The sequence below is a fragment of the Chiloscyllium punctatum genome, chromosome 22 (genome assembly GCF_047496795.1).
Source record: "Chiloscyllium punctatum isolate Juve2018m chromosome 22, sChiPun1.3, whole genome shotgun sequence".
Lineage (NCBI taxonomy): Eukaryota > Metazoa > Chordata > Chondrichthyes > Orectolobiformes > Hemiscylliidae > Chiloscyllium > Chiloscyllium punctatum.
This window is the reverse complement of record NC_092760.1, coordinates 42,860,636-42,873,003: the sequence shown is the minus strand read 5'-3', so window position 1 is coordinate 42,873,003 and position 12,368 is coordinate 42,860,636. Positions and strand designations below refer to the sequence as shown.

The window sequence follows — 12,368 nt, the reverse complement described above, 5'->3', positions numbered from 1 at the left end:
TCGTCTTCATCATATTGCAACAGACATTTACATGCTAAGCTCACTAATGAAGAGTTACCATTTGGATGAAATAATGAAATGGCTGACCTATCGTGTGGAAATATATACCAATCAGGAGTTTCATTCATTGGAGATGATGATGGAAGTTGGAGATTAAAATAAAAGTTAATTTTCTACTTTGCGATTTGTTTTAGAAGCAGGCATAGTGAAGGTGGAATTATTGGTATAAGATAATTCTTATGGTAAAAAGAGTAATGCTTTATGTAAAATTATGTCATTGCTTCCACCAATCATTCTCGGCATTCTGAGCCAAGGATGACACTGCATAAACAAAAACTCTGTTTGTGCTGTGTGGACTTAATCCCATTATTTCTGTCATGCACAAAGGAATTTAGTTTGAATGTGTAAAATAGTTTAAAACAATATTGCATAGCATGATTACAATTCTTTTTTCATTACATACAAGTCACTCTTTAATCTATAAATTTGATATATGCATGCCGCACATTATCATGCAGTTATTTAATACATGTTTGTTATTGAAGTGGGCTAGTTATAGTTACATTTTAAACATCTACATGTCTTCACATAGTAGCAGTTTTTGTTGTTTTTGACAGCATCTTTCAGTGAGGAGTCATAAAGTCGTAGATGTGTACAGCATGAAAACAGACCCATCGGTCCAACTCATCCAAGCTGAACAGATATCCCAACCCAATCTAGTCCCATCTGCCAGCACCTGGCCTATATCCTTCCAAATCCTTCCTATTCATATACCTATCCAGATGCCTCTTAAATGTTGCAATTGTACTAGCCTCCACCACTTCCTCTGGCAGCTCATTCCATACACACACACCACCCTCTGCGTGACAAAAAGTGCCTCTTAGGTCTCTTTTATATCTTTCCCCTCTCATCCTAAACCTATGCCCTCTAGTTCTGGTCTCCCCCACCCCAGGAAAAAGACCTTGTCACCCCTCAGCCTCCGACACTCCAGGGAGGCACGGTGGCACAGTGGTTAGCACTGCTGCCTCACAGCACCAGAGACCCGGGTTCAATTCCCGACTCAGGCGACTGAGTTTGCACGTTCTCCCCGTGTCTGCATGGGTTTCCTCCGGGTGCTCCGGTTTCCTCCCACAGTCCAAAGATGTGCAGTTTAGGTGAATTGGTCATGCTAAATTGCCCGTAGTGTTGGGTAAATGTAGGGGAATGGGTGGGTTGCGCTTCGGCGGGTCGGTGTGGACTTGTTGGGCCGAAGGGCCTGTTTCCACACTCTAAGTAATCTAATCTAATCTAAAACAGCCCCAGCCTGTTCAACCTCTCCCATAGCTCAAAGCCTCTAATCCTGGCAAATTCCTTGTAAATCTTTTCTGAACCCTTTCAAGTTTCGCAACATTTTTTGGATAGGAAGGAGACCAGAATTGCATGCAATATTCCAACAGTGGCCTAATCAATGTCCTGTACAGCCGCAACATGATTCCCAACTCCATACCAAATGCCTTCTTCGCTATCCTATCTACCTGCAACTGCACTTTCAATGAGATATTAACCTGCACTCCAAGGTCTCTTTGTTCTATAACACTCCCTAGGACTTTTCCATTAAGTGTATAAGTCCTGCTAATATTTGCTTTCCCAAATTGCAGCACCTTACATGTATCAAAATTAGACTTCATCTGCCACTTTTCAGCCCATTGGCCCATCTGATCAAGATCCCATTGTACACTGAAGTAACCTTCTTTGCTGTCCACTACATCTCCAATTTTGGTGCAAACTTACTAACTATACCTCTTATGCTCACATCTAAATCATTTATATAAGTAATGAAAAGTATTGGACCCAGCACCAATCTTTGGGGCACTCTGCTGGTCACAGGCCTCCAGTCTGAAAAACAACCCTCCACCACCAATCTCTGTCTTCTACCTTGGAGCCAGTTCTGTATCCAAATGGCTAGTTTTCCCTGTATTCCATGAGATCTAACCTTGTTAACCAGTCTCCCAGGGGAACCTTGTCGAATGCCTTACTCACTGCTTTCCAAAGTAAATCATTTGTATTTAAAATAAACAAATCTTTGAGAATAGTGCTAAGGTGCAATGTAAATGCAAACATTTCTTTTCCCCTTATCATTTCAGAACTTCATCCTTTTGATTACAAAATAAATTATTTCTGAAAAACAGGCAATGTAACAGTTTCTCATAACTCAGCTGTCAAAACTCCTAGAGTGTTAACAACACATGCCTCAGTCTCTTCCTTTGTTATAGAGATTTATTCTATTTATAGTCTGTATACTGAGATTGCTAAATTGAGAATTGGATCAGCTCATGCGGTTTTTTTTTGCTGTTTGTTGTAAAGATTGCCTTTAAATATTATAATCATAGAGAAAGTAGTAATGAGTATTGCAGTGATGGAAAAAATAAAACCATCTATCACAATGTTCTTGTCATTTCCATCTTGTCATCTTTGTACAATGGCAGAGGAAGACATTTTTGAATATTTATGTTACTCAGTAGTATCCGTATTTTCAGACATAGTGATCACTGCATGCCTAGAGGAGAGGAGAGAACCTTTCTAGTGTTTTCTGACAAGGTATGCCTTAAAAAAGACTTGTCAGTGTGTGATCTTATGATTGTAAACATAAGAGTATTATTGGGTACAAATATTGCATCACATTGCCAATTAAACTAGTATTTTCTAATTTACGCCGTTATTTTACTACTACTTGTAAGTCCAACAAAAACTGTCTGTCTGCTGTTGCATCCTTGCAGCAGGAGTTTTAGGCCCCAATGGAGGACATTGCTGTTATGGCAGGTGCAGAAATTTGTTTCTTTGGCCAATGTGCTACCACTATCCCATCCCCAGGCCATTTTCCCTGAAGTGGGATTAATACATAAACAATGTACTCAATTGCAAGCAATGGATACACAGTTGAATGGATTTATAAGTTGTTAAAGCTTAATGTAAGAAATTCACAGGAAATTTCCACCTCAAGGCATCAGTGACTCAGCCAGCCACTGGTCACCTCCCAGCAGCAAACAAATTAGGGCTATATGGTGGCTCAGTGGGTGGCACGAGTGCCTCTCAGCGCCAGGACCCTGGATTGACTCCACCCTCGGGCAATTGTATGTATGGAGTTTGCACATTCTCCCTGTGTCTGTGTGGGTCACCTCCAGGTGTTCTGATTTCCTCCCACTATCCAAAGATGTGCAGGTCAGGTGGATTGGCCATACTAAATTGACCATCATGTCCAGGACTGTGCAGGCTAGGTGGATTAACCATGCAGAATGCAGGGTTACAGATATAGGGTAGGGGGTGAGTTTGGATGGGATTCTGTTTGAAAGTGTTGGTGTATACTCCTTGAGTCATAGATATATACAGCATGGAAACAGACCCTTTGGTTCAACTCATCCACGCCAATCAGAAGTCCCAAATGCCAGCACCCAACCCATATCTCTCTAAACCCTTCCTATTCATATACTCATCCAGATATCTTTTAAATGTTATTATTGTACCAGTCTCCACCACTTCCTCTGGCAGCTCATTCCATACACACACCACCTTCTGCATGAAAAACCTGTACTTTTGCATCTTTCCTCTCTAACCCTAAACCCGTGCCCTCTAGTTCTGGACTCCCCCAACCCAGGGAAAATACTTTGTCTATTTATCCTATCCACCCCTCATAATTTTGTAAACCTCTATAAGGTCACCCCTCAGGGAAAACAGCCCAGCATATTCAACCTCTCCCTATAGCTCAAATCCTCCAACCCTTCACAACATTCATCCTATAGGAGAGACACTAGAATTGCACATAGTATTGCAAAAACAGCTTAGCCAATGTCCTGTATAGTTGTAACATGACCTCCCAACTCTGCTACTCAATGCTCTGATGAATAAAGTTAAAAATCTCACAACATCAGGTTATAGTCCAACAGTTTTATTTGGAAGCACTAGCTTTCAGAATGGCGACACAGAATTTATAGCAAAAGATTACAGTATCATGTAACTGTTGTACGATAAATTTTGTGTCTTATGGTCCTACTCTACAGCTACCTGATGAAGGAGCAGCACTCCGAAAGCTGGTGCTTCCAAATAAACCTGTTGGACTATAACCTGGTGTTGTGTGAGTTTTAACTTTGTCCACCCCAGTCCAACACTGGTTCCTCGACATCATGGCTGACTAACAAAGACAAGCACACCAAACGCTGCCTTCACTATCCTATCTACCTCAACTCCACTTTCAAGGAGCAATGAACCTGCACTGTAAGGTCTCTTTGTTCAGCAACATTCCCAGAACCTTGCCATTAAGTGTATAAGTCCTGCCCTGATTTGCCTTTCCAAAATGCAGCACCTCACATTTATCTAAATTAAACTCCAACTGCCACGTCTTGGCCCAGTGGCCCATCTGATCAAGATCCCATTGCACTCTGAGGTAACCTTCTTTGCTGTCCATTATGCCTCCAATTTTGGTGTAATCTGTAAACTTACAAAGTGGACCTATGTTCACACCAAATCATTTACATAAGTGATGAAAAGCAGCATCAATCCGTGTGACACAACAATGGTCACAGGCCTCTAGTCTGAAAAGCAACCCTCCACCACCACCCTCTCTCTTCTACCTTTGAGCTACTTCTGTATCCAAATGGCTAGTTCTCCCTGCATTCCATGTTAACCAGTCTACCATGCGGAACTTGTCGAATGCTTTACTGAAGTCCATATAGATCACTTGATGGGCTGCTTCCACACCATAGGAATTCTGTGATTCTAGGTGGCCCACTGTTTCAATTTTTGAAGTACCTCCTGAGATTCTCTACCTAACAAACTTCCCAGTGCAACAGATGGCAGGTTGCCACTACTGTACAGAAGTTGCTTCCAGGAAATGCAAACAAAAATTGTTGGAAAAGCTCAGCAGATCTGGCAGCATCTGTGGAAAGAAATCAAATTAAAATTTCAGGTCAAGTGAACCTTCCTTAGAATGCTTCCAGGAAAAGCAGGCAAGAATATGTTGGGGATCCTGCACACTGTTTTTACTCTTAGATTTTGCTTGCTACCTTGCCTCTAAATGTGTTTCCAAGGGACTGGTAAATTCCCCCATAGTGACACATATCCTCTTTCTATGTTATAGATATTGTTGCTTGAATAATCTCACTAACACACCATACTCTTAGCTATAAACTACAGAACGATTTATGTAAAAAGAGTATGAAATACTGTAAAATGCAATTATCTACATTGAGCTAAGCTCATTATCATTGGACTGCTAATTCTGAAACTTAAGTTATGTTCTGGGGTCATAGAGACGTATCCTGTCATGGAAGATGGTAAAATTTGAATTTAATAGAATCTGGAATTGAGAGTCTAATGATCACCATGAATCCATTGTCAGGAAAAAAAAAATCTGGTTCACTAATTTTCAACTTGCTTTCCCGATGCTCCATATTCAGAAAATTCCTCAGCTGTTTCTACAACTGAAATTGGTATTACATTCAGCTATCAGCAATTGTCTTTGATATGTCCATTCCTCTTACAAATGAAGATTTTAACTTCTTTATTTCACTTTTTGGATGCAGCCTTTCTCTTTTGTCACTTTTGTATCCTTCTGGTGGTTCTGTAGAACTATTATCTCTTCCAACTTTCTTTGTGCAAAGTGGCCCTGGCTAACTCATTCTCTAATTTCTCCGTGTCTTTACGTTTCATGTTCTTTTAATTCCAGCTCCTTCTCTTAGTCATTCTTCTCTAATTCAAGCCTTTTTTAAATTTATTTTTCTATATACAGTTCTTTTTTCTTCATTTCTACCTGTTTTTTGGCTAATTCCATCTGTGACATCCCAAGTTCAGGTTTCCTTCCTTCCAATTATAAACGTTGGATAATTACATGAAGCTGCTCATCGTTACAGGATCCTGCTTTTACTTCCATCTTCAGTTAATTTGCTAAATCGCTCAGTTAAACTTCTGTAAACGATTAAAATAATCCAAGTTAAATCTTCCAATTCTGAAAACTACATGCAATAGACTTCACCACAGTGGAGCTCATTTATGAGAACCACGATGCACCCGTTACTTTAAAAAGAACAACAACGTTCCCTTTTAAGTCCAGTGACTTCAAATCCCATCAAGAGCACCTGCAGTTGTTATGACTCCAGCTGATGCTTTTATTGAACAACTCAGATCCTGACTGCAATCTGATTTCAGTGTTTTTGTTTGGTTCTAATGCCATTGTCTTTCAATTCAACAGCACCACTTTATAGAACTTGCACCAGAGAGTATTCCCTTCCATATCACATAGATAGGTCTTACTTAATGAACATTTCAATTCCTGGTCCTGAGAAACTGATAGCCTCTTCTTTGACACTCCATACATCTGAGTTTGATATTTTTAGCTTTAGATAATCTGGAACTTTCAAATTTAATTAAACGACATAAACCTAGGAAGTTGCGAGGAAGATCCAAGGAAGCTTCAGGGCAGTCGAAGCAAGTTGAGTGTCTAAGCAAATACATGGCAAATGCAGTATAACATGGATAAATGTGAAGTTATACACTTTAGAATGTCAAACAAAAGGCAGAGTAATAATTAAATATGATAAATTAGGAAATGTGGACACAAAGGGATCTGGGTGTCCTTGTACACCAGTTGGTGAAATGAACAGGCAGGTGTAGCAAGCAATTAGAAAAGCAAACGGTATATTGGTCTTCACTGGAAGAGGATTTGAGTTCAGAAGGAAATGTCTTACTGTAGTTAAACAGGGCCTTGGTGAGACCACATTTGGAGTACTGTGTGCCGTTTTGGTTTCCCTTTTTAACAACGGATGCAGTTTCCATAGAGAGAGTGCAGCAGGAGTTCACTAGACTGAGATTGGGATGAGAGGATAACATATAATGTGAGATTGGTTTGACTTGGCTTGTTTTCATTAAAGTTCAGAAGAATGAGAGCAGATTTGACCAGACACAAGGAGAATAATTTCCTTGGTTGGGAAATTTTGAACTAGGGTATCATAATTTCAGGATACAGAGTAGACCATAGAGGCCTAATAAGGTAAGATTTCTTCAGTCAGTGGGTGATCAACCTATGGAATTCACTATGTGAGAAGGCTGTGGAGATCGGGTCACTGAGTATATTCAAGAAAGTTATTAGTAAATTTTAGATGTGAAGTACATCAAGGAGTACGGAAAGAAAGTGCAAATATGGTGTTGAATTAGAGGATCAGCCATGATTTAGTTGAATGGCAGAGATGGCTCCAAGGCCAAAATGACCTACCCTTGCTCCTAGTTTCTATGTCTCCTTTACTGAAAGTAACCTATTTTTTGATGGTCCTAAACTATCTCCTTTCATCAGGAGAAACTATTTTTACACATTCACCTTCAACCATGACTTCTGGAAACTCAAACCAAAATGTTTCTTCAAGCTATGAATGTTTCCAATAAGCCAAAGAAAACAAGAAAACTGAAGCCTGATGCACAACTGTTTATTTTGTTGCCTTGTAAAACTCTCCCAATGTTAATACATTCCGTTAATCTCCAAGAACTATCTTCCTTGTACTTTTGAAAGAAATCACTCTCCGCCAAAAATACTTGACATTGATAATTAAATCCCTTTCCTGGTCAAAGATCAAAATCCGAACTCTTAAACAAATAATATTAAAATATATATAAATCACATTTGGAATAGATTAATTCACTGAGAGAAATATTACACACAGGTATTTTGCATCAACCTGTTCAAGATGTATTATTACATACCTCTAGAGCAGGATAGGATTTGAACCCAGGCCTCTTGGCTCAAAGGTATGCAAACTATCACTGCACTACACCAAGAACCATTACAGATATATTTATCTCTGATTCCATTCTATCTCATGCTAGTAAATGTCCTTTTATGCATGTTTAACAGACTATCCAATCAATGCCTTTGACCTTTATGGACTTGTTATCTAAACTGAAGTTAACGGCCTCATCTCTCCTGTATTGCAGTTGCGTTGATTTAGCTGTTATTGAGTAAATATTCCAGATACCACTGTAACTTCCTAATCCTCTGAAGGTCTCTGCTTATCTAATTTACTCTGTAAAAGCATGCCTATCTTGGTCTCCTTTCACCATCAGGTACTTTGTATCTTGGTCAGAGTTAATGTATCTTGGTCAGAGTTAATTTTCCCCACTCCTTCTAAAATTCTTTGATGTGAAGTGAACTCCAAATATGGCTAGAAGGGATAGGACAGTATGGTACAGGATAAGTTCAAGTATGAATGTGCCATCTCTCTGTGGGATAATAATAACATTTGTATGAAATTAAAATGTCCCTGATTAGCTGCCTGATAAGCATCTCCATTGATTAAAGTAATCAAAGCTAGTCTTACCATTTGATTACATCCATCAATGCAAATCTCTTTCATTCTGGGTCATGGCAACCAAACTGAGAATGAATAATCCCCATATTCATCTGGCACTGTACCCACCTCCCAAACGGCAACCTGGCACCCGAACTCCTTCACATCTGGATCCTGCTGCTGGCACATTAAAACAACACCTTTATGTACTTAAAGCAGCTGTCAAAGTGGCTCTAAGGATGTTTTGGAGGTAGAAACACAAAGAATTAAGCAATTAGATTCCCCTGATTGGAATCCTCTCTCAAAAATGTGAAGCTGCCTTCTTTCATAAGCAAGAGTTGAAGTGGCAAAATACAGGCGATTGCCACTTCTCATGAAGGTTAGCCCATTATTTCTGCACATGATCTGTTCTAATAAAGGTAAAGTCACCATAGTCTTATCAGATCCTAAAGCTGCTTTCTCATTAGAGAGAGTCAACTGGTGACAGTTTAGCCTGAGGATCATCATGGCCTCGGGCGATATGAGAAGTTGAGAAGAAGCATTCTTCATGGTAACTTCAGCCAGTGCAGGAATTGAGCCCACACTATTGGCATCACTCACCAGCCGTCCAGACAACTGAGCTAACTGGCCCCTTCTATTCACCTCTAAAGAGAGGACAAAATATTTCTCGTGTTTTTTCTTTATGAACAGTTGTATTCACAAAGGTGAAGATGCTCATACTAAGGAAGGAGTACTTCCCACCTCAGGCTCCAGTGTCAACTTTAAAGCATGGTAGAATGAAAAGCTTTATCCAGTGTGCCCCTGCGATTTGATTCTGTCTCAACTATCCATATTGCAGCAGTGTCATGTTTTCCTGTATCAGGAATCTATGCCACTAAAAATAAGACAATAAATCAACACGAATCAGCTTTGTATGGTTGGCTAATTGTGAATTGTATTGAAACTGTGTTAACTCACTTGATTGATTTTATTGCTTAATTCTTTGTGTTTCTATCTCATAAAGAATACATTGTTGAAAACCAATAGATTGCAATTCCAGAAATGAAAAAAGCTAGAAATCAAAGTCAAAAGGTACATATTCAAAAAATACCTTTTATCAAACAGCAACTTACATTTATATAATACCATTACAATACCAAAATTTCCCATGTAGCTACACAGAAGTGTTCTCAAATAAATTCTGACACTGAGCCACATTACAGATTACGACATGGTTAGGACCATCTTAGAAGTCAAGAGGCCTGGAAAGAAATTCCAAAATCTTTGCAAGCCCTATCATTAAGTCATATGATTTGTTCAGGAACCTACAGAAGCATATTCAGAATCTTATGAGCATCTACAAGTGGAACAGAATTTCAAAACCTTGCCATTTTCACAAAAGTTTGTATTTTCTTTCTTCCAGCTATCACCAGGCTCTGAGGATGACCATGAGGGAAGCTCACGTGAAAACCTGGGTCGAATTCAATTCAGTGTTGGCTACAATTTCCAGGAGTCTACCTTCACTGTAAAAATAATGAAGGCGGTAGAGCTGCCAGCGAAGGACTTTAGTGGCACCAGTGACCCATTTGTTAAAATTTATCTGCTACCTGACAAGAAACACAAACTCGAAACAAAGGTGAAAAGAAAGAATTTAAACCCGCATTGGAATGAGACATTCCTATTTGAAGGTGAGGTTGATTAATTTTGTTGGAGGTTGATAATTTTGTCAGTTCATTGTCAATTGTTCCACTGTTTCTTTACTTGGGTGAGTAATAATGTTGTGACTTGGGAAACTGTGGGATCAATTCATCCTAAATCACGTGCCTTGCTTTAATCCATTCACTAACATTTCCCTGTAAGTTGTTTATAAGTGACTGCATCAGACAATTTATGCAACATCTATTTGACATCTGGAAGGTTATAATATAAAATGTTTCAAATCATTTGTGCAGGACATAATGAATATGCAGAAAGAGTTGTTGAGTTTAAGAATTGCAAGAGAGTAATGTTATGCAATTGTTGTTTGAAACTCTCAGGGAAATTGCACAACTCAGAATTAACAGGCAATGTGAAGTTTAATTCATGCAGTGGTTACAGTAATGACGCTGCTAGTTGTCCAGATTGTTACATGATAATGAAAGCAAGATGCTAGAAATGTGGATTTAGAAAAAAAAATGAGGGTGTGGGCACAGGAAGCCTATTAGTCATTAAACTGACCGGGTTAAAGAGATTAGAGGACCTAGACTTGTTTTTGCTGGAAAAAAGCATAAAGGTTGTTATAGTGAAGGTAGACTCCTAGAAATTGTAGCCGACACTGCAGTATTAAAGATAATGAAGAAAACATATAAAGTCAATCCAGATAAATTGTTCACTGTGGTGAAAAGTTTCAAGTCTGTCAACTGTGGGAAAAAATAAGAATTCTGAGAGGTTGGTCAGAAGTTGTTTACCCACATGATTTTTAAGTTGTGAAATATGGTATTGGGGATGAGCATCGTAACAGGAGTTAAAGCTTATTGATGAGATAGACCTATTTTTCCTTTTATTTTCTAATCAACACTCTTCTGGCACTAGTGGGACTTGAACTCAGGCCTCCTAATCCAGGAATAGGGACTCTATCACTGCGCCAGTAGTTCTATGATCTTTGTCAAAAAAAACAAACAATTTGGTGAGATTATTGGTTGGGTTTGTGAATTTGAGTTAATCAGAAAGAGTTTGTTGTTATAATAGCTATTTTGTTTCGCATGGGGTGGAAAGTCTCAAATGATCATCAAAACACATTGTTCTGGCTATAACAGATAACCTCCCGGAGTTAAGATCTCTCAGGCCTAATGCCACTCTGTTCAGCTTGATTTGGCTGTCCAACCTTGCCCTATTGTTCAAAGTTAAAATATGGGCTTAATTTTGTTAGTGATGTAAAAATTATAATTGGAAAAGGGGAAAGCCATATTTGTTTATAATACTTAGCTAAACAGGATACTGTTGCTTGACACTAGAAAAGTTAAATATTGCTGAAAAGAAAGATGTTACTTTTTTTACCTTGCACTTATCAGGGCAAACGCAAGCTTCCCAATTTCCTGGCTAAATGAATGACTTGAACTACAGATTAAACCAAACCTTCTGATTTCCATCTGCCTTATAAATAAACCTTCAGTATCCTGTTGCTTTATCCATGATAATGCCTTGGTCAATCAGAATTGATTTTCCAACCAATTGGCACTCTGCTCCTGTCACACAATTTATTTTTTGATCACCTTAACTTTGACATTCTTGCATTTATCCAGGTTTTTTAAAAAAGATAGCATCTCTCTCTGTTCAGCAATATACAGGAAACTGAACCTTGTTGGAGCTGCCTATTTTAACATCATGGAACTCTGGGCCTCACAGGAAAGCATTTTTGTTTTTGTGGTGGTGAATATTGAAGAAATTGGATGGTCAGCAGCAATGTTACATCATGGGCTGTCAAATTAATTTCCATTTTGGTTCTAGTATCCAACTTTGAGGATTCTAGTACTGGATTTCAGTAGGCGCTAATGGATGCAGAGCTTATTTTATCTCCAGTTAACTTCAGCATGATTTGTAAATATAATGTGTTACTGACACCCAATGGCAAACCATGAATATTGCACTGATTGGCCTCAATTATCAGGTAGATTTCAGCCCAGGTATAATGCAGTGCAACATTGCACTTCTAACACTCTGTCTTAGTCATTTGAAGCAAAAGTATTAAGCCTTTTTAGAGTGAAGTATTTCTACTTAGCTAAATTGATCACTCAACTAGAGATAACATTGACTACTAATAAATTACAAAATACTTATCCAATTGATTGTTGCCTATACCCTCCCCCTTGTCCCCACACTGTCCCCATTATTGGTTTTACCTACTTTCCTGTCAATGATATCTGTTGTAAAGATGCAACTATACGTGTGCCAATCACTTATCCAAGTGACATTTCTTCATGTGTAAACGTACATGGTGAATGTTATCCAGTCATCAGTGAGAAATGTCTTCTGAGTTTAATCCTGCCATCTCATCTGTAGTCTTCTGTACTCTCCAACTGGGAACTCAGGGTGGAACTGATTAGG

The 12,368-nt window shown here is 38.9% G+C and overlaps 1 protein-coding gene across 7 annotated transcripts in view; it reads left to right on the top strand.

Annotated features, from left to right (window-relative positions):
- Positions 1–12,368, top strand: part of LOC140493583 (synaptotagmin-7-like) — a 698,518-nt gene that overhangs the window by 651,540 nt on the left and 34,610 nt on the right. For all 7 annotated transcript variants that reach the window (XM_072592185.1, XM_072592183.1, XM_072592182.1 and 4 more), the window contains one exon: positions 9,709–9,973. In XM_072592185.1, the coding sequence (XP_072448286.1) occupies positions 9,709–9,973 (265 nt within the window). The remainder of the gene's footprint in view (positions 1–9,708; positions 9,974–12,368) is intronic.